The 23,574-nt window shown below is 36.8% G+C and overlaps 1 protein-coding gene across 26 annotated transcripts in view; it reads left to right on the top strand.

The window, feature by feature from the left end:
- Positions 1-23,574, top strand: part of LOC126354879 (broad-complex core protein) — a 436,861-nt gene that overhangs the window by 301,515 nt on the left and 111,772 nt on the right. Inside the window, exon 6 of one of the 26 annotated variants that reach the window (XM_050004912.1) lies at positions 16,234-16,555. The exons of the other annotated variants lie outside the window; for them this stretch is intronic. Within the exon in view, the coding sequence (XP_049860869.1) occupies positions 16,234-16,520 (287 nt within the window). The 3' untranslated portion in view covers positions 16,521-16,555. Of the gene's footprint in view, positions 1-16,233; positions 16,556-23,574 lie in introns of those variants that run through there. 26 annotated transcript variants of the gene reach the window in all.

Raw genomic sequence — 23,574 nt, 5'->3', positions numbered from 1 at the left:
TTTCAAATATGTAACAGACAATTCCAAAGAGGAAAACAGAGTAATCCAGAGTAACAGTGTGAGTAACTTGATATGCTGAGACAGTAGGTAGCCGGTAGAAGAGATGAGCAATGCAACGTCAGTATATTATACTGCCATACTACGGCCCAGCGACAGTGGCACTATGTGGACGCCAGCACAGGGCATCGTGCACAGGTGCAGTGTTGCGGCTATTTGGTGGCTGGACCACAGCTGGATCGGCCATCCTTTCTGACACACTGTATGGCACCCTGTGGCTTCTAGGCCAGAGCACAAAGTGGTTGTAACTGCAAGGGGCGGTGGCATCGACTATTTTGTTGTGCCTGTTGAAAGGTGTGGTAACCCAGCAAGTTACTGCAGTTATCTGTGTGATTTGTTGTGAAACACCACATGCCTAGCAGTAGATTTAAAACATCTTTGGGAGTGGTGTCCCCATCTTAACAATTGCCTGTATTCAGGTATAGTTGGTTCTCCGCATAACTTGGAGAAGTTTTGTACCGGTCTCAAACTGATGTTGTCTCAGTATTTAACACTGTAAAGGAATAAAGAATATCTCTTACATTCTCACTAGTTTTTTTCTAGATTTCTGATATTCTGGCACTCCTTTGTAAATAATACCTTTCCACCACCATCACTCCTGTTGAGACAAACATTTAAAATCTATAGTTATTATTCATAGCGTAGGACCTTAGCCTACCACTTTTTATTTATTGTTGTTGTTCTTGTCCCAATGTAGAGAAATAAATTGTACCCATTGGTGGTGATGTGCCAAAAAGTGGAGGGAGAGGAAAGATACTTAAAATTCCTGGTTCATAACTTTCCTCTCTTCCCTACACATTTTCATGTTCTGTGGTGTTCTTGTGAAGCACATCGTGTGTTTGAAGTTAATTTTGTTACCTATTAGCTTTCCCACATCATTGGTTACATTATCAACGATTTTTATGGGTGAATATTTCACTCCCTTCTGTGGCACACTTGTACTTAGAGGTGGACAGTACAAGTGATTTTTCTTTCTGCTATTATATTTAATGCTACCATTGTTTTAGAACTGTGAGTAATTGCTGGCAACTAACTTCATAAAGGAGTAAATGTGCTTTGGGGCTGTCGTCGGTATATGTGACAGTTTAAGTAGCTGCCTACAATAAATTCTAGTGAGTGCCACAAATCATCTTTATTTCATGTTTCAGTGCAAAGAGGTTGTTTACTTGTTGAAGAGTTGAGTTAGAATATGATGCTCTAATTCATTGAGGGGTGGAAATAAGAAAAGCAAGTGAGCTTTTTTTATATTTTCATCTCTAAAATGCGCTGTTATTCTAAATGCAGAAGATGCTGCACTCAAATCCTGCCATCAGTTCTTACCAACTGAAATTGGGACTCTTCTGACCAGGCCACAAGCCGAGGAGAGGCACTGCAGGCGATGTCGTGCTGTTAAGAAAGGTACTCGAGTTTTTCATTTTCTGCTGTAGCTCGTTGATGCCAGGTTTCGCCACACTGTCCCAAGGGATCTATTCGTCACACGCCCCACATTAATTTCTGCGGTTATTTCACACAGAGTCGCTTGTCTGTTAGCACTGACAACTCTTTGCAAACACCACTGCTCTCAGTCTTTAAGTTATGGCTGTTGGCCAGTGAATTGTCCATAACGAGAGGTAATGCCTGAAATTTGGCATTCTTGGCATACTCTTGACACTGAATCTCGGCATATTGAATTTCCAAATGATTTCCAAAATTGAATGTCGTGTGCATGTAGCTTTACCTACCATTCTGCATTCAAAGTCTGTTAATTCCTGCTGTGCAGTCGTAATCGTGTCTGAAACCTTTTCACATGTTCACTGAGTACCAATGATGGCTCCACCAGTGCACTGCCCTCTTTATACCTTGCTTACACGGTACTACCCTCATCTGTATATGTGCATATCACTACACTATGGCTTTTGTTGGTAACAAGACCGGATCAGATATTACCTGCCTCTAGCGATTACTCTCCAATTTCAAGATGCTGTTCTGTTCTGTGCATTCCCTGGGTCTCTTAATGTGACACTCCACATCCTTTCAGTTCAGTAAGATGAAAACTAGCTACCAGCAACTGTCAACTGCATAATTAAATGTGTGTGATGCTTTGCAATTGCTAAATACGCATGGGAATTGGACATACACCCTGATCTTCTTCTCCCCCCTCCCCTTTCTTTTTCCATCTCCTCATCCTCCTGCCCACTGTTGTCGATCCCCATCTTCCCCTCTCTCTGTCCATCTCCTCCTTCCCAATCTCTTTGTCCATTTCCTTCCACCCTTACCCCCACTCCTGCACCCTTTCTCTGTCCATCTATTCCTCCCTCTCTCTCTGATACTGAGTCTTGTTTATTGTCATTGCAAATTCAGATTCCATGGTAGTATTCTAATTGCAAGCTGATAAGCTGTAAATACGACTTTACTGTTTTTTGTGAAAATCGACTGCGAGGGAGAAAACAAAACAAAACCGCACATATTCGTAACACAACAATGCACAGCATATTATTTCTCACAATCAGTTGAACGTTGTTGGTTAATGAAATATATATCCTATGTCCATATGAATGTTTATGAGACTGTCGTGTAAAAATTTTGAAGTAAATTGGTGAAGAACTTTCTGAGATTTTTGCTAACAATATACAGTTTTTTAGAGTTTTGGGAATTTTTCAACTTAGTCAGTGCCCATCCAAATCTTCATCAGAGTATCATCTATATTTGTTTGTTCAGAACATGAAATCTGCAAAAGTTCACCAGTTGCTTTGAAATTTTGACACAATGATTGCTTCAAATACATACAGTTTTGCATTTCAATTGGAGTGCTGTCTTATAATATGTAAATACGTATTTAATAAAAAAAAGGGGGGGGGGGAACATTATTACCGAAAATCTCGAAAAGTACTTGACTGATTTATTTCTAATTTTTATTCATTCATCTAATGAACATTTGGATGTACATGTGCTATATATATATTGTAATAAACATAATATATAAAGAGTAAACGCTGTTGCCAAAAGCATCGCAGTTTTTGACCGATTTACTTCCTATTTTTTGCGACATAGTGGCTAACGGGAACACCTATAACGGAATTTTCAGTTTACTTACTTAGTTGACAAGAACTACAAAATGAACCTCCTAGAAGACTTTGAAGTATATAATCATTCTCACCTAAATTCAAAAGATTTATTGAATTATCAACTTGTAAAAAACAGACACTATTTTGATTCCGTATCATCTCTTATAAAATGTTAAAATTAGCTCTATCCTTTTATATATTGAAACTGTTTGTCTTTTTTATTCAAATGTCCGTTATATACCTTGGTTATATTTTTAAACAGTGGAAAATCCAGGATGGAATAATTACGTTATTAGGGAAAGGACAGTTGCTACACACGATATAGCGGAGATGCTGAATTGCAGATAGGCTTTAAAAACGACTGTCAAACAAAAATACCTTCATTTAGATAAAACACACACACACACACACACACACACACACACACACACACACACACACACACACACACACACACACACGACCAGTCTCTGTGTACTGAGGTCAGACTTGGTTATATTTCTTATATGTTCCCTGTTGCTAGTTCAATAGGTACATATGTGATTTGGGTACTGTTAATTGTTGACCTGTGTTTACAGTAATCATATACAATAATACATTTCTTGACATACCATGGCATTATGCTTCTATGCAGAAGACACTGACATCTGCAAAAACCAATACTAAGTTTCTGTAATATACTAACAATACAATGAAAAGGATAGTTGCTACTCACCATAAAGCAGAGACACTTAGTCGCAGAAAAGCATAACGAAAACACTGTCACACAATTAGCTTTCAGTCAACAAGATATTTTTGAAAATTGGACAACATACACACAAGCACTCACTCACGCAAACACAACCCATACACATTACCTCAGAGAAAGTAGTCATTTGTGTTAGTTGCATTTGCATGAATGTGTGCTTGTGTGTATGTTGTCTAATTTTGCTAAATGCCAAACATATTATCTAACAGGTACTCAATTTTCCTTTCCATTCTTCTGTATATTATTCTTGTTAGCAACTTGGATTCATGAGCTGAGCTGTTCAGCTGTTTGTGCAGTAAGTCTCTCACTTATTTGCACATGCAGTCTTCAGTATAGTATGGATGATATTTCTCCGAAATTTTGATGATACGTTGCCAGTCTCATAGCTTTTACACACCAGTTTGGTTGCCCTTTCCTCCAATGAGTTTAGAAATGGAATGTTATTGGTTCCTTCTGCCTTAATTGATCTCAAGTCTTTCAGAGCTCTTTTAAATTCTGACACTAATACTGGATCCCATATGTCTTCTATATCAGTAGTGGAATTACCATTGCACTCCTTAATGCTAGACCCTCGCTTTTAATTTCACATTTCTCAGTACTTCAGTATCTCACTTTCTTTCTTACTGATTCTTTCGAACAACTTTCATAAACTTCAGTTTGCTCTTAATCATACTAAATTGTGATCAAAGTCTGCATCTGCACCTGGGTGGGCCTTAAATTCATTATCTGATTTCGGTCTCACTTTGTGGCTATGATGTAATCCAGCTGAAATCCTCACGTGTCTCCAGGCTTTTCCCAAGTAAACGTCGTCCTGTTGTGATTTTTGAACAGTGTATTCACTATCACTAGTGGAAATTGTTGAAAAGAACGGTTTTTCCTACTCCCATTTAATGCTACCTACCAAACCCAAATTCTCCTGTAACTCTGTCTTCTATTCCTTCCCCTATTAAAGCATTCTAGTCACCCATGATTACTAGAATTGCCATTTGTGACAGGGTAAATATTTATAACTATTTCTAAGCCTTACTCATACAAATTAATCGTCTTATTAGCATTCTGCTATCCTGTGCAATTGTTGTAGGAACAGCAGGAGGTCTCAGGTTATTAAGTTTTAAGTAACAATTCCAAATCATTTCTTTTATTCAATTCTTATAGAAAATTAATATTAAAATCTCCATAGATTAACATTAGCTTTCTTTTGTCATCCGGGTGACGTAATAAAGGCACAGATGTTTCAACAAACATTTGAAAATAATAATTATAAATGAATGTTTAGGTAACAGCAACTCACAAGTACATGTTTCCAGTTGCTGATCTAACCAAAAACTATTGGTTTTTGTAGATTTGAACGCCGTGTTGCTTTTAACATACTCAACATCAAATCCTTTCTCCTTATTTTGCTTGGAGAAATAGGACACTATATTCTGCTCCTTTATGAATTTCTATGTTTACATGTAACAATGTTATAAAGCTGCTACTCACCTTATAGCACAGATGCAGAGTCGCAGATAGGCACAACAAAAAGACTGTAACAAATAAAGATTTCGGCCAGTAAGGTCTTCGTCAAAACAAGACATCCCCCCCCCCCCCCCCCCCCCACACACACACACACACACAACTGAAACCACACTTCACAATATTGTAAACTTCTTGGATTTTCCATTGTTTGATCTATATTTACATGATGCTCTGACAGCAACAACATGTTAATATTCTTTTGGATTCCTCGATTACTAAACAGACCAAGAGTTCATTAACATTATATTTTAGTTCTGATGCATCACTGTAAGCATAATCACACAAATTTTTTTCATAAGGCTCCATTTAACTTCATCTGTCTTAAAACAGTGTGCCTGGATGATGTATTAGCTTAGAAAGGGCTCACCTTGCACTTGAAATCAAATTAATTATACCATTGGTGAATCTGACGAGTCTCTGACCACAAAAATGAAGAAAGATCAGCAATTTTCCCCCTCCTGTAGTAAGGTTTAGGCCATTTCTTGCATATCCCAACCTATAAAAAAACTGCACCTGCAGAGTGATGTAAGCTCCACCTGAGGTTAGCACTAACTCGATCATTTCCTGGTTCATTAGCCTTGATGGCTTTGTTCAACAAGGGTTGATCATGTCACAGAAAAACATCAACTAGACTCACACTTATGTGTGAGGTGGTTGCATGTAGCTTATCTAGTTCACTCCTTTGAATGAAAAGAAGCTAAAGATTAATGTAAAAAATAATCCTCTAAATGGACAACATGTTGCCGTATTTTTCACTGAGCCAGTGTGCTAAGTTGAGGTGTCTAGTATCAAAACCAACCCAGTCATTGAAGACTTAAGTTCTGTGTGAAACTGATTCATAATGACCCCATCTTTTGTTGACTTGAGTTTTGACTTGCCCATGTTGGTGCAATTTTTTAAAATTGTTTTTCATTAGTCTTATAATGTACATAATCAAAGTAGTGGTGAAATTTCACCATAAATATAGAACAGCTAATGTTAACAAAAACATAATAATAATAAAATTTTGTTACATACAATAAAAAATATAATACTAATAAAATTTTGTTACATATACATACAATAAAAAATTAAAACTTAATAAACCCTTGCCCAAATATTCTCAATGTATTCTTATACAGAATAGTAGCATTCCTCCTACAGAATCTGCTGTTGACTTGTTTTTAGAATCTCTGGCATCATATTAAATATGTATTTGCCCATGAACTTGTTATATATTGTCATCCCCATGTTCTGTTGAGTCTATGTATATAATTTCAGTTGGTGCATAGGAGGAATAAATTATTTCTCATGTTATATGTGTGATGAAAATTATTCTCCTCAAGTAATTTTTCTTCTGTGTCGGAAGATTATAATTTCATAAATGTATATGGAGGGAACAATTTATATTTGCAGTTACCAAAGTAACGGGCAACAAGATTGTGTTTGCTGTGCAGCACACGTGTATCCTGATTTTTTTCTTCTGCAGTTTCAGTATTTGAGATAAACTATTTGAACTTCCCCAGAAAATTATACCCGATATAATGACATATTCAAAGCAACTGTGATATGCCATTGCTTGTGTACTCAAGTCAGTAGAATTTGCTAATATTTGCATTGCAAATGCAAAACTCCTTAATTTATTTGATAGAAAGTCAGTATGTGTATTCCAGCTTAAGTTCTTGTCCACATTTGATCCTTGAAATTTGATTGTGTCATCTTCTTCCGTAACTTAATTGTTATGTTAAAATATAAGGTCCACACATTTCGAATATTTAAATTTTAAATGTACCATATGGATTTTTGCAATGTTCAGTTGCAACCCATTTTAACTGGAACCAGTTTTCTAATGTATCCAGTGTGCATACGATGGAGCTCAGAATTTTTTCTGCATTACTATCTTCAATTAAAACAGTATTACTGTCTGCAAACAGAACTGATGGGGAATTTATATTTATGGGATAGTTACCCTTTATTTTTTGTTGTGCAGGTATGACATGAGCCAATTCACAACATTGCCCTTAATCCCATATTTGTCTAATTTGTAGATGAGCAAGGCGTGGTCATAAATACTCGTTGCGTATCTTCTCAGTAAAGTTATTCACTGCACACAGAGTGTTTTATCCTCATTGAAATCCAAATTGATTACTAATAATAATACAGTACTATTTTTTACAATAAAATTTATGATCTGGCTAGCAGATACTTTCTCGAACACTTTGAGCGGGACTGGAAGAATAAAAATAAGGCAATAAGTTTCCCATGTCTTCCCTCGAAGTTTTCTGAATCAGACGTCCGACTTTGGCATACAACACATCAGGAAAGCGTCCCTGTTCAAAAGATTGGATGATTATTTTAGTTAGAGGAGGTGTTGTTATGCCACACATTGCTGTAATCAGTTTAGTTGGTATCCCATCCCACCCAGCCAGAGTTTTTATTTTTTTATGATAATATAACATTTTCCATACCCCTTATTGTTACTACTAACTCTAATACCTAACTCTGATTTGACAGTGGATCACACTGTCTTTGTCTTTCTTTTATGTTGTACAATGAATTTATTGTTTGCTAGTTGTTTGGCTGCCTTCCCAACTTTTTTAAGCCTCTTCCTGAAACCAGAAATTTTTATACCCTGAGTTGTCCATTTAAGTTTATTAGTTACGTGTTATTCTAAGTGGAAAAATTTCATTAAATATTTCAAGAAAGCTAATTAAATATTTGTCAAAGTTACTAATACTTCAAATATTGCTGTTGTAAGGCCATCCAATCTCTAAATATAGTTGAATTTTTTTCATTTAGGTTGATTTCATGTAGCTGCAGATGCATGAAATTTCTTTTTAATTTTTGGTAGTTCAGTGAATAATGCAGTGTGTTTAGAGGTCCCTAAATCCCCTAAATCTATGCAAAACATGTAAATATCTTCAATGCATAATTTGTTAAGTATTATTGCTACAGGCCGCTGACTGTACACTTGCTCTAGCGTGTTGCATGAAGTTTACTTGGAAGCCAATTTTTTTTTTATATATATATTAAGTTAGTGAATTTGGACACATCATTGCTTTCTGCTGTGATAGTAGTATTGAAGTATTACAATCTTTATCCTTTTTTGATTACCGGGATTTTCAAGCAGGCAATGAGATTTTTCCAGAAAAGCTTCAATTGTAGCTTTCGGTACTCTAAATTGATAGTTAGGTCCCTTAGTTCAATATAGGTTTCTTATTTCATGTTTTGTATCGGAATGAGTGAATATGCAGGAGCCTCCATATGGTTTCTCTCGTCTACAAAAGCTGTTGGCTACTTTGAAGTTTTCAGTTTTATTTAGAAATTTAATGTTATCAGATGTAAGGCGATGTTCATTGAGGCAAATAACTTTTATATTTTTATGGAGAGAATATTTGTAATTCATCAAGTTCATGCTTTTCATGTAATTTTAGTCTTTTTTATATAAAACTGTACTCTTTTTAAATTATCAAATCTTGTGAAAAGGCAGTTAGATGACAATAAAATGACATTGTAATTACTTTTCTTTATAGCAATAAAAAAAAAGCATTTCAACATAAATTGAATAATAGCATATCACGAAGAATATTAGAAAACAAAAGTAGGATTTCTGTCACTAAAAGTTTGTAGATCACTCAGATCTTAAACACAATAAAAATAAAATGATCTGCAAATAATTAAGTGTGTTAGTAGAACTATTATTATGATAGACACTGTACTGAGTAGTACTGTTTTGTAAGTTTTCAGTTTTCTCTCATTTAGATTACAATATCAGCATTTCATGGGAGCTGTTGACCCAGACTTGGAGACTGTGTTGGAACTCTTATTCCCACTGCCAGCTGTTTCACTGTCTGATGTTTCTGTTTTATAAAACTGCAATGACTGAAGATCTTCCCATGTGGAGGAAACTTTGTATGCCTTTCGTTTTAGAGACAGGGAGAGTATTGCCTTCAGTCACTGAGTGAGGTGTCATTTGAGCCAGTGATTTTCTTCTTTGATATTGACTTTGCTCCTTTCCAAAATCTAAAGTACCTCACCTTTTACATGGACATAATTTTGTTTTCTTTATAAAAATTTCCTTTGGTCTTAGCTATTGGTAAATGCCATTGAGAGGGAGGCTTCAGTATATCACCAGCCTGTGGTTTCCAATCATTCAACTCAAAAAGCCACATTCAAATGGAAAACAGTTCCATGATTAGATAACATCTGTTCATATTCATCAGGATAAGAAGTCCATGAATACAGTTATTAGTGCGAAACATTGGTGCTGTCAGTGTTCAAATGAAATATTGCCTATTGATGTGATCACATTTGTTGCATAATCTTAACAACACAAGATACCAGACAAAAATGTTGGATCATGAAGATTGTTGCCTATTGATGTGATCACATTTGTTGCATAATCTTAACAACACAAGATACCAGACAAAAATGTTGGATCATGAAGATTGTTGCTCATTTCTTGACATGCTCGATTATGAATTCACTGCCCTGCAAGACTTGACCCATCCTGTTGCATGATCAAGAATTCAGTGCTCTGTAATGGTATATCCACATGATGCTACTTTCGTCATGCACAATCGCAGATGCACGGGAATAAAAGGCTATGCACGAAAATTTGTGGAAAGAATGCATATATGTGGGAAGGACACTTGTACGCACTGGCATTCTCGTGTATACATGTTGCCTCATCGCACAAGCAGTCTGCTATGTATTCTCTTATTTGCTTGGGAGGATGTATTGTGATGAAAAGGAGACCAAAAAAAATGTGACTGTAGGTAAAGATGTATATAAATAACAGAGGTATCAGAAATACGACGTGATAACAACATTTTATCTGCAAATTTCAGGTGAAGGTTACATAGAGATTTAGGCTTACTGCTTGGGAAACCACAGCGAAGGCTGGCAGTAAAATTTTGTTAGCTACTAATTAGCAACTCATTTGAATTATTTATTCCTCAATTCATAACAAAGCATTTCACTTCTATTCAATTTGTAACATGTAATGTGGAATAATTGTAATTTATTATTTGATTGTTTTATACCTCTTTTTACCATAGGAAATGCCTAAGATTGTAATTACTAGGATATTTTGTTCCTTACAATATCACAATTTGGATCTACAAGGTATATAACTTTGCTTTCGCCGTTTGCCAATAGGTGGTGACAACAGCAAGTAGCGGTCTAAAGAAACAGATCGCAGATGTCAGGCAGTTAGCTTGGATCTGTCAACATAACCTCATTCAAACATGAGTCAATTTCTGTCTGCATCCTAAAGTTGTTCTTGATTGTAAATGTCGGTTTATGAACCTAATTCTCGTCATTTACGGGAGGTGTTACTGTTTTGTTTCAATATGAAGAAAACGGCAGCTGAGTCTCATCAAATGCTCTCAAGTACATATGGTAACGATGCTGTTATTGAGAGGGTGTATCGTGAGTGGTTTCAACGCTTCAAGAACGGTGATTTTAACATCATAGACTGGCATAGTGGTGGAAGTGAGAATGTTTTCGAAGATGCAGAATTGGAAACACTGCAGAGTGAAGACTCGAGTCAAACTCTAGAAGAATTGGCACGATTAGTGGGAGTGACACAGCAAGCCTTTTCAAAATGTCTCAAGGTTATGGGCATGATTCAGAAAGGAGGAACTTGGGTCCCGTGTGAGCTGAAACCAAGAGACATTGAACGGCATTCGCGTGTTTGTGAACAGTTGCTTCAGAGGCAAAAATGGAAGGTATTTCTGCATCCCATTGTGACAGGGGACGAAAAATGGATTCATTACGATAACCGTAAACACAAAAAATTGTGGGAATATCCTAGCCATGCTTCTACGTCAACGGCCAAACCAAATATTCATGGCTCCAAGATCATTCTCTGCATTTGGTGGGGCCAGCTCGGCGTTGTGGACTATGAGGTGTTAAAAACAAGTGAAGCAATCACAGGTGCTCGTTATCGAACGCAATTAATGTGTTTGAGCAGTGCATTAAAAGACAAACGGCTGCAATACAACGAGAGGCATGATAAAGTGATTTTGCAGCACGACAATGCTCGACCCCATGTTGCAAAAGAGGTTAAAACGTTCTTGGAAACGTTAAAATGGGAAGTCCTACCCCACCCGCCGTATTCTCCAGACATTGTTCCTCTGACTGTCACCTGTTTAGGTCAATGGCGCATAGCCTGGCTGACCAACACTTCCGATCTCATGAAGATGTCACAAATTGGATCAATTCATGGATCGCTTCAAAAGATGAACAATTTTTTCAAGCCGGAGTCACACACAGCCTGAAAGAAGGGAGAAAGTGGTGGCCAGCAATGGAAAATACTTTGAATGATACATGTGTAACCAATTTGTTCATTAAAGCCTCAAATGTTGGGGAAAAAACAGCAGAAGCAAAGCTGCACACCTTGTATTAGCATCTATGGGTACCATTTGCGACAGCGTGGTTCCTTCCGTCCCTTTACGATGGACCTGCATCTACCTGTGAACATTGTCTCAGCAGATCATCAGTAGGAAAGCCAAGTGAAACCTACTGTACTTTGACGTGAACCAGGCTGCAATTTAAGTCACTAATCTACATTTCAGGAGAAAGTGTTTACACAAATGAAAGTTTGGAAATTTTGTCCTCAATTATTATATTCTGAAACTTAGGTGAACAAGTATCACTGCCAAGCCCGTGCTAGTTTTAACAGAGTCACTCACAATCCCTTTCACTCACAAGTTTATGGTGTTGCATTTCCCGAAAACGTAATACCTACAAAAATGCTGATTGTTTTTGATTGATAATGCTCGCCAAATATTAAGTCTGTCTTTACCAAATGCAGTCAGTTTTTAGCCACCGATCTGCTCAATACGCCATGCGGAATATGTGTCTTTTCTCGTCACAAAGTTCACTTAGAAATTCTGAAGTTTCTGTACACCATCGGAATAATTATGCCGTCACTTTACAACACATTTGATGTATGAAACTCCGCTAGATCGGGCAACTTATCGTTTCCATTGGAACTACTCCTACTACACACGTCCGAACTGTTCCATGGCTAGGCTCCCACTCTTCTCTAGAATACTCTATCTTCTCTACCAGCAGAGAAAGGCACGTGAAGAATATTGCTTTACCATTGGTCAGTTTACTCAACAGCTAATAGAAAAACAACATTTTCCTGCGTCAGTCCACACTTTTCATCCATAACCAATCGCAAAATAGTAAACCTCAAGACTGCACTTTTAACTGACATAATTATCTAATATGCTGAAGTTTTGCTTATGCATAAAGTTATTTACTATTGTTATTTATACCTGAATTAACTTCCCTTTACCATAAACTTACTTTACAAAACTATTCTACAAAAATCCCCTTTGTCCATATCCATACATCTTCCAAATGTTCCCACACTAAATCCTACTACATAAATCGTTAAACAATCATCTTCATATTAACCTTAAACCACACTCACGCATCATTCATACTGCTAAAACACATTTATAACATTTTACATACACAAAAAGACATAATAACACTTTATGAAAATACTAGAACAGTTCATGAAAAACATTTTATTACTTTAGTGCACTCTAGTGGGCACAATCGAAACTAAAATCACAGTCCCCCTATCCAATATTGTCCTCTGTCGGCTGATACATTAAGTACGTGCGCGTCCAGTCTCACGCCACCATCTATCACTATCCAGCTATGAGACACATCTCCCACTTAACTGCTTCCAAGGCAAGATCGTTATACAGCGCTACGCCTCACATTCTCATGTATGATTATGACTTGTTCCATATCCATGCAATTGTCGTGTGTAATGAATCAATGTTACACGAGTAAATAAAAAAAAAAAGTGATTATTCTGAAAACTTAGAAATACTTAAGGGAGTTTCATAATAGTTATGTGAAGGTTAATTTGCTTTGAATGCGTTTTATATCTAATTATGAAGTACGATATGTAGATTAATGTCCTCAGACTTGAGAAATTTGAAAATTTCATAGATGCCGGAATACGATAGAACATATATTGTGTTTTTCAGCTTCGTATTTTTTGTATAATTTGTGTGCTGCATTTCTATTTTTAGGAGTTTGTTGAGGAGCTACACACGCCCCATCACTTGTTTTATTCTGATGTCAAGCTCCTCAGTTGTGCTTTTAAGTTGGCATAGCATGAATATTTGTCCACAGTTTCCATATAAACTTTTCATAAATTTTTGGCTTATTCTTCTCAGTTTTCATACTTCTTAACTTCCGGTATCTTATTCTTTGCAGATCGGAGACTTTATCTAATATGTAACACTCAGGGGAACAAATCTCAAAATTTTATTCAAATAATCTTCATAAGTGGCATTCCACACAACTTTGTTTTTGTCTTTCATCTTCTATAAACTTGAACAACCTTCCTTTGGAGTCAACAGACATTACTGCACATAAATTGCTTTACAGTTAAACTTCAATGTACTATATAATCCTAAACATATGGGCCCAAGCTAAGTGTCGTCTGCTTAAAACCGAAGACGGGGAGCAATACGCTTTAACACCGCCTTAATTTCCAGTAAATTAAGCATGCATAAATGTGCATCCATAGTTGCACTGTTAGAAATGTATGTGCATGTGTAAAGTTGAATACAAGAAAGGCATTATATGGATGCACCTTAACATGAGGACATGCACTTGTTTCACATGATAATGATAGTCTTCTACTTAAAATTGATAACTTTAGCTCATTTTCATAAATTTTGTGGATTGTCCAGTTTTGATTGTAGATATTTCAGTTACAAACAAATTAATACATTCCATTAAGTAGTGAGAGGTTGCAATTATGAGCCATGACACACACAAATAACTAATCTTCTCCTGAGACCAGATGTACTTTCTGAGGCTTTTTCATTTGAATCTGAGTTTGTAAGATTGGTTTTGAGAAATAATCTAAGGTGTTCATTACTTGTATGCACGGAGAATGGAACAATGTAAGGTTATTGATTGAAACAAAAACCAAAACATTGCAACTGGAGAGGAATTGCAGATCAATTATTTTGCAATTGCCAGAAAAATACATTAAAAATTTGGTAGAATGAAATCCTTCCTTCATAAAGTAAATTTAATATCTGTATTAACTTAATGTTTCGTATTACCCTATCTCACGCAAGAATACTTGACTATGAAACAAGTATGACAATAATAACATATTGATCCTAATTAGAATCATCTGTTATTATAACTGAACTGTACAGCCGGTGTCAGTTTGAAGAATGGCGTAGTTCTCATACGACGTTAAAGTTGAAGTACTGCATAAATAACTAGGATAGTTTGTTGGTCAGAGTTAAGTAGGAATGTTTTCCCCCTAGGATGTTGTTTAGTAAAGCATGGTGAGCACTGGTGCCACCTGAAGTTGTGGTTTGCTTAAATGCTTCTAGACCTGAGAGCACCAGATTCGATTTCCACCAGAGTTGGAGATTTTCTTCACTCAGGAATGTGGTATTTGTTTTGTCCTAATTGTTTCATCTCAAAGATATGTAGGTTTCCGAAGTGGTGGCAAATAGAAATACTTACACCAGATGGCCGAACAACCCAGGTGGGGACTGTCACAGTTCCTGTGATCATTTCCGCAGTTTATTTTTCATTGTGTGTGTGTTTGTGTGCGTATGTACAAAGTTCCCTTTGGTCTGATAATATGTCGTTTTATATTTGATAATACTCAATTGCTCTTTGTGTTCCAGTTTTGCACCACTTTAATCAGTCGAACACAATTCGATTTTGTGTCACTCGTAAAGATCTCTCATTACGTAAATTATTCAGTTTAAAAATACTAGTACAAAAATAAAGTGTTGCATATATCCACTACAGTTTCATAATTTACAGCACTTAAAACATTTATTTTGAGACTGTTCAGCCACTTAGTGATGAATACAAAACAAATTGCCAAAACATATTGTTAATGAAACCCTTTTATTGATATAGTGTTTAACTGTATGAGGCATGTAATGCAATAATAAAGAATTGATTAAATTTATTGTAGATCACTAGGAAGGTGGAGCAAGTTGTTAAATGGTGCGTTACAATCATATGATTCATTCAGAATTTTATCCAGTTTTCCGGTTATCAATTTCTTGAAGCAAATCATTTGTTGACGTTTCACTGCAGACCAGTAACAGAACTTGAAAACTACCTGAAAATTTGTAATTCATATTGTATAATAATAATTATTATTATTTACATTAATTATTGTAATTACATTATATTTATGTAATTCAAAATTTAATTTTTCTTAGTCAAATTGTGATTAAACTGTGGCAACTTTAACTAAATGGCTGGCAGCCAACGCAAGACTCCAACAAAAGGTGCCACAAATATTAAAATGAATACTGAACAACTAAAAATAATAATAGCTGTCTGAAAACCTAACCAAAATTTTGGGTAAATTTTAATGATTTGAATTCAGTACTGTATTTCTTAAGCAATTATGATTGTGTTGCATCGTGTAATAAATATATGCTGTGGGCTCTGTTTGTTAAGTTACAAACAATTCAGAAAAACATACTGATCTGTTGATGTATTTGACATGTAGCTGGAAAGTCCAGAGGTGAATACAAATAATGAAAAGAGTAAAGGTAATGCACCATACGGTTGAGGCAGCAAGTGGACACACACACACACACACACACACACACACACACACACAGGACAGTGTATCCATGTACATTCATTTCCACTACTCAATGCTTCAGTTACAGGACGAGTGGTTATATGTACCCCTTCCGTAATTCACATTTGAGAACTATAGTATCTGTGTGTGTGTGTGTGTGTGTGTGTGTGTGTGTGTGTGTGTGTGTGTGTGTGTCACTTACTGGGAGGCCCCCTTTCTGCCGTGCTGAGCCCCTTCCTTTGCCTGTGTGGTTGCAGAGCTACAAGGAAGGGGCCGGAACGGAGGGAGGGCGGCTGACCCAGTGATTGGGGCCGCACCCACACCCGCGACTGAGCCTGGCTCCCCACACTGCCCGGTGTGTCGCCGCACATTCACACGCACCTGGTCCCTCCAGCGGCACCTGGCTGACACGCATTTCTACGTGCCCCAGAACTTCACGTGTGATGTGTGCGGCAGGTCTTACCGTTCGCGCAACAGTCTTGTGAGCCATAAGTCCCAGTACCACGGCCGCTCTAAGGAACTGGACACACCCTGTCTCGCATGATGTACGACAGGGGTGGGGAGAGATAAAAGGTGAAGGTACTTTCTGAAGAAAATTGTATTATCACATTTTTCAGTACGTGTCTGAGCTTTCGATACTGTTCTGAATTAAACATTTTGCAGAATGTTTATTGAGGTGCTTTGTTTATTCATGATCTTGAGTGTTAAAAGCTAGAGAATTGGATATAATGTGGAGAAAGTTTAGTCCATTTTAATATATGCCAGAACATTCATTGCAAAATGTCTTATTGATGCACTGGTTAGTCGTTATTGGTCTTCATGGCTTTAACTCTTGAGTACCAATTTTTTATTGTGTATAAATGTATTGGTTTGCACATGTAGAATGTACAGCCTTGAGTGTAGTGAACATGAAATAGGATCACTTTGATCTTTGGAGAAGACCAGTGCCCTCAGTATCTAAATAAATCAAAATGTGATTGAGACATTGAATGCTTCAGTTTATTTGCAAGTGCATTCTTCTTTTATTACGGGCATGTCATCATCACCATCATCATCATGGCTTTCTGTTGTGAGTAGAATATAAAAGCTTTTAAAGCTAGATCTCTCGGGAGAAGGCTAACTTGAAAAGTTACCATACTCGCTTGCAGCCTTGGTCAGGAAGTAGGCTTATTGGCTCATTTTTGTCATTTGTGTAGTTTCTGTGAAAATGATAAAACAGTTATTGCCTTGCTAAACGAACCCAATACTGTATGTTAATGGAGGCAGTGTTAATTTATTCAGGACTGAAGCACCCAGTTGTTGCTGCAGCTGTATTCTATATACTGACACGCGTTAACTGACAGTATCACCCCCTCCTGTGCTCAAATGTCAATCACTTTGTTATTTTTATTGAGGTGTAACATCTGCGGTATTTTTGCAGCCCTGTTGATATAGTTTTTTGGTGCTGCTTTTAATTTTTTCTCTGTAGTTGTGTTGTGGAATGTGGCAGTTACACTAGTATTCTGGGCTTTGTTCTGTTGTGAGACAAAGTGTTTCGGTCACCAGCTGGTCTAGAAAGTATAAAACCATACACGCTGCACTACCACCATTTCTGAGCAATTTAATACAACTTTTGGCTCAGTCCACACTGACTACGAATACAATAAGAACGTATTTGATTTGTTGCTGTTACCTAATCATTGCAGTTAGGTTAAACTGTTGCTTTAAATATTTGGCATTTTCAAACTTACAATCTTATATGTCATTGACAAAACATTTTATAAAAAAGTTGTATGAATTTACTTGGAAATTGTAATACAAGGAGCATCATTATGGGTATGTGTGGATCATGTCATGAATTACAACAAACTCTTCCTTATTTCATCTATTTGTCCAATTGTAATAAATTCGTGTGTTGTCCTCTGGGCAAGTAATAACTAAGGATTAACTAAAGATTTTTGTTATTACATTTCTTAGAAACAAACAGCATAGCACTTGCCTAATTTGTAAACAACAAGGATACAACCTGAAAAATCAAGGTGAACTTTACAGTGGAGTCTAGTGTCACAAAACACTGTGGACTGTCAGAAATAGCTTTTGTAGCAAATGCCCCAAAAAAGCACATTTTCATTATTACTTTCGTCTTTAAAGTTAATGGATTCATTGTCGAGTGTACATGTTTCAAACCTTTTGGCCATTAACTTTTAGAATTCTCTCTTCAGTGAAAACACACACAATTTTTGTTCTTTACCATCTTCACTGAAAGATAGGTTTGACCTCAGGTTACCCTTTCTACTTAGTTTCTGCCACACTAAATTAGATAAATTAATTTTATGCTTGCCTGATCTGTTTGACAGATCAAGCTTATGTAATGATCAAATTTCATTTTATTATTATTATTATTATTATTATTATTATTATTATTATTATTATTATTCAAAAACTTTTCATTTATGTGAACTTATTGTACGGTTTTGTCAGTTTTCAGGATATTTAGACAAAATCATAAATTCTACTCTATATATTCAGCATATCTCTCAATTCCATTTGTATATGACGTGCTGAGTGAATTTGTCTAATTTTTTTATAGCTCACAGCAACTTTGATGTTAGTTTCTAAAATATCTCTATACACTGCAGCTCTGTTCTTTATTGCTGTTAATGCTTGTTACGTTTTGGGACAACTTATAAGGTGCCATTTAATATTGAATGCACACTTGTTTATCTTACAAGCTTGAAAAAGGGAATCCATTCCAAAAGCTAGCAAAGCTCTGTACCTTTTCTTTGTGTACCTGTTGACAACATAGCACTTTTGCTTTTCGGTGAGACATCTCCTTTATTCCTAAATAATTTGTAATTCTCAACCAGATTTTAAACTAACTTGTATTGGATGAGCATGTCATACTTGGTATTAGCTAGAACTGTTTGACTACCTTCAGGAGGCCAATTGTTTAGTATTACCAGTACATACATATAAAAGTAAAAGGGAGGGAACTATTAGTTCCTTCCTCAGGGAGGAAAGAGGAATAGTTTGGTGAAAGGTCAACAAGGAAGAGCGAGTTACTCAGACACAAGAATGAGAGGGACTCACTTTTAGTGTGAACTGGGGTCCACAAGGGTATCTAGATGTATGAAGAATGCTTTTTTTGGGGGGGGGGGGGGGAAGTGTACATCATGACTTAACCCCATTAATGGTCTGAGGGGTGTGCATTCCTGAATTTATGAGTGATTGAATGCATACAGTGTCAGAATCAGTAAAACAAAATGCAAATGCATAGGATTCAGTGCAGCACACATGCGCTTTGTCAGTGGTTTAGCTTCCTATGAACCCCCACCCTACCTGCTTCATCTACCTATGTATCACATTCACTTTCCATTCTTAACTCTCCCCATATATCCTTTTTATTTGAAATCGTAACCCTGAAGAATATAATATTCAAGCTTGTGAATGCAAGAGAGATCCAGTTTTTACATCAGATATGCTAAAGAACTGCTGATCAGACAACTTCGAGGCATACCCCATCAGTCTGTAGCACTTTCTAAATGTTTTATCGGCATAAATCTATTGTTAGTTATAGTTGAGTCTCATTATATGATAAATGTCTCCTTTGTCATGTATAATAATGTGTGGAGTGTTAACAAAAGAGGACATGGCAAGATCATTTTCCAGTTCTGAGAGGCCTTGGGATGAGTCTGTTTCACAAGAACATTAGAGGCAGTTCTATAGAAACAAAGAAAGAAAGGAAATGAGTTTACTTGGTATAATAAAAAAAAAAAGAGAATGAAATGCTACAGTTGGTGAATGATAGTATGTAATACTAGAGACATTAAGTAAAAAGTGCAAAGATGATGAACCAAGATGCTCATAGAAGAAACAGTGCATGTTATTCTATTAAATCTGGTTTCAAGAAACTTGTGCTAATAGAATTGATGGCAGGAATATGCTGCTCAGTGCGGAGTGTAAATCACAGAGAGAAAGGCATAAATAATGTTTATAAAGGGAAATAGCTTCCCATCATTGAGATACTTGAGAAATAAGTGATAGGCACCAAAGAAAGAAGGAGATGATAAATGTGAAGACGTCATTATGATCTGTACAATATCTCCTGGCTGCAAGTGTAAAGGAAAGATAAAGAGTTACTAGTCTATGGGAAATTTGACTTAAAGAAATAATGTCATAAGAGAACAAATTTTGCTGTTCTTATTAACAGACAGAAGAACCAATAAAAGTCTGAATGCTTCTGGACATCCGGAAAGTCCTCAGCTATAAGATTTAACACAGTACATGTGAAAGTCTGAAGAGCGTAGTATGTATGTAAACAGATGATAATTTTTCAATGGATGCAAAAAACTGAAAGAAATATCTATAAACAGTCAGGCCACTGAAAGAACATCCATGACGGCCAGTGACTATGTAGCTAGTGCTACTACACAGCTGTTTGTTGATACACCATGCTGATCACCTGAATACAAATATCACACCAGGAAATTCTAGAACTGTTGCAATTCCCTACAGCTAAAGTGTGAAAAAACATTGATAATCTCAGGGGATTGAAATGTACTTTCTTTTTAGCTAAAAAGGTTCTCTTACCTGTGTCTTGTGGAAGAGGATAGTTCCACAGTATTCAAAAAGTGTGTTGTCACTAGACACACATTCTGTGTCACTGTTACTATCTTTACTGCTGGTGCAGTTGTGACTATTGATCCCAGATCTCACTGTTTAACTCTCACACTCTTTGTTCGAGTGCACCTTCTTGTTGTCATGCCTTTTCTAAGATGTGCCACACACATTTGGCAATAGTGTTCCATTTTGTTGAAGTAATACTGCCTAATGGCTCACACACAAAAAATTTTTAATTTGAAACTTTCATTTTTGTCTTGAACATATGATTTAACCTGTGCCCACATGAGTTCTATTGCACTGAAATGGCAGTGATCGGTGTGATATGCAACACTCTGTGACCATCTTCTTCTGCAAATTTGTCGATTTGATAAATGCTATTACATAATTTATGCACTTTCACAATTTCCAGCAGTTCTATCATCTTCATTTCCTTGTCGAATGAGCCTATACTGTTTTCTCTAGCCAGTACATGCTGCTTCATGTAGGGGCTTTGTTTAATCGAATGGAGTGATATGTGCATTATCAAATATTGTAGTGGAGTTTTTTTTTTACATGTTTGGATGCAAAGTGTTTACAAACCACTCTTTAAATTTTGTTGCTGTAATTTCCTTGTGGTAGTTCCCAGCTTTCGTTGATATAAACAACAACAAAGCATTTGTAACGAGCCCACCAATTGTTCCAACGTGTGAAAGAATGAGCTTGACTGTCTTTTCCAACTGGAGCTTTCATTGTAACTCTTCCAGTATCATCAGTCTACGCAGTTGCTCTGGCATGACCAGCATTTATTCACCTTTTTTCCAATTACAAGATTTCGTGTGGTTTGCACATAGGTACCTCCCTCGAAATACAGCCTCTTCAGGCAATATCATCTTCCCTTTCAAGCAGAACTCTTCTTCCAGAAAATGTTTTCCTCCAAAACTGTCTCCTTTAGTACTACTGAAAGGCTGGTTTTTGCCCTGAAAAGCAGCCCACCCTCTCGTAGTGAGAGAAGCAGTTCTTCAGGGAGGGACATCCTTTCTGCGCATAAGTCACATATATATCGCCAAATTGTCCTTTTGAAAATTATGAAGTTCTGTTATTTTAGCAGAACACACACTGGTTTTTCTTGGAGTCGAAAGGGCCGCAGTTGGTCCCTGCAGATGTCTTACACACTTTTCCATGTTGTATTCTTCATAGAGGTTGTTCCAATTTTCAGAGGTGCAACTACCTGTTCGACGACTTTTGACAATAATGTAAGAGACCTGCCCTTATAGTTTTATTCCTCAGAATAGCATCGCACATTGTATACGAGCACATGTGAGTCTCTGCAAGATGGCGCTACTGTCCACTTTCCTAAGGAGCTGAACAAGTAACTCGATTTGCGACAAACTGTGAGCACACGACTAATGCTTTGCTGTCACAGAGAGCCACTGCTTGGGACTCAGATTCGCAGGGGTGGCAGTGCAGGACCATCACAATGGCAGAATTTACAAATTCCATAGCGCAGATTCGAACCAGTGTATCCTCTCTGCACACAACATGTTCTAAATGTGTAAAGTATCAGGAATTTTCTTAGTAATGGAAGTGGAAAGACCCAAAAAGACAAGTTGATCTTAACCAAAAATCCTGACAGGAAAGTAGCGAAGAAAGCAAAAGAAAAATGCAGAACAAGAACAAATGATCATGGGAATATGTACAGCTTGACCAAGTGAAACGTGTTCCTGAAGTGAAAGTGGTACATTTTCAAACAAAACAATTATCGTGCAATCAGTACTGTCTGCTGTGCAGAATGATTAGTACTGTGTGTATGAACAGTGAATATGAAACAACTAGACAGTTAATTTTAGTGTGTGTGTGTGGAGAGAGAGAGAGAGAGAGAGAGAGAGAGAGAGAGAGAGAGAGAGAGAGAGAGAGGGGGGGAGGGGGGGGGGAGATTATTGGCTTCAGTGGTGCAGGATTTCATCGTATCTTTTCCTTTTACATCTGCTTTCCTACTCTGCAAGGGTAGTAGTCTCTTTCAAATCACACCTCAACAGACCAGTTTGCTGCCCTCACCACCAGGGCCCCATTTCTTGTAAGGCATTCTTTACTTGATTCAAACATATTCTGTAAGTCCCACAACATACTTATGTAACTTTACTAACATTGCAGAAAATCGTGAGCTTTCTGTTGATTGGCAAAGCTAAAACCCGTTAATTGTGAACAACAGTGTTAACTACTATTTTGAACCTCAAGTTCATTCAACAGTGGGATAAGGTACTCATTCACTTTGTTATTTATTTTTGAATCACAGAATTCCTGCCAGAATTTAGGAGAAATCTTTTAAAAAAACTTTTGCACCATATTATAGAATCCTTTATGATATTAATAAGGAAAAGCACTTCCTAATATTCTGCAAAATTTATTTCTTTGGTCACAAATTTCCTTTCGGCTTCTCAGGCCATCTTCAGGTGACAACTGAATGTCACAGAGATAAACATGATCTGCGACATACACAGATATTATTTGTACAGAAGACACAAAAATGACAAGACTGTTTGCATAGGGTAAAGTTACAATATTAACATTAAATTAAAAAAGGGGTAAATAAAGTTTTCATATGGGTCTGCATATAATAGACTTTCACAAATAAAATGAATCTAGTACCATCTGTGCTGCACTCATTGCAAAGATTTTTACATTGGTATTACTACCGGCCAGCTGTCTGCCAGGATAAATGCCCCCACCAAACTGTGGCCAAGAACAAAGTAGACCATCCTTTGGCACAACATGCAGCTGAACACGACATTCTTCATTTCAATGGATATTTCACTACCCAAGCCATCTGGATCCTTCTCTCCACCACCTGCTTTTCTGAACTACACAGATGGCAGTTACCTTTACAAAACATACTTCATTCCTGTAATTATCCTGGCCTCAACCTGTCCCGACACCCTCCACCCAGTAGTTTCCACCCAATCTGCGCCATCACCTCCTAAACATTCTCATCTCACCCTCTTTGTTTGGCGCCCTCTGCC

The sequence above is a fragment of the Schistocerca gregaria genome, chromosome 3 (assembly GCF_023897955.1).
Source record: "Schistocerca gregaria isolate iqSchGreg1 chromosome 3, iqSchGreg1.2, whole genome shotgun sequence".
Taxonomy (NCBI): Eukaryota; Metazoa; Arthropoda; class Insecta; order Orthoptera; family Acrididae; genus Schistocerca; species Schistocerca gregaria.
Note: the sequence above shows the minus strand (reverse complement) of the source record. Positions and strands in the feature narration are given on the sequence as shown.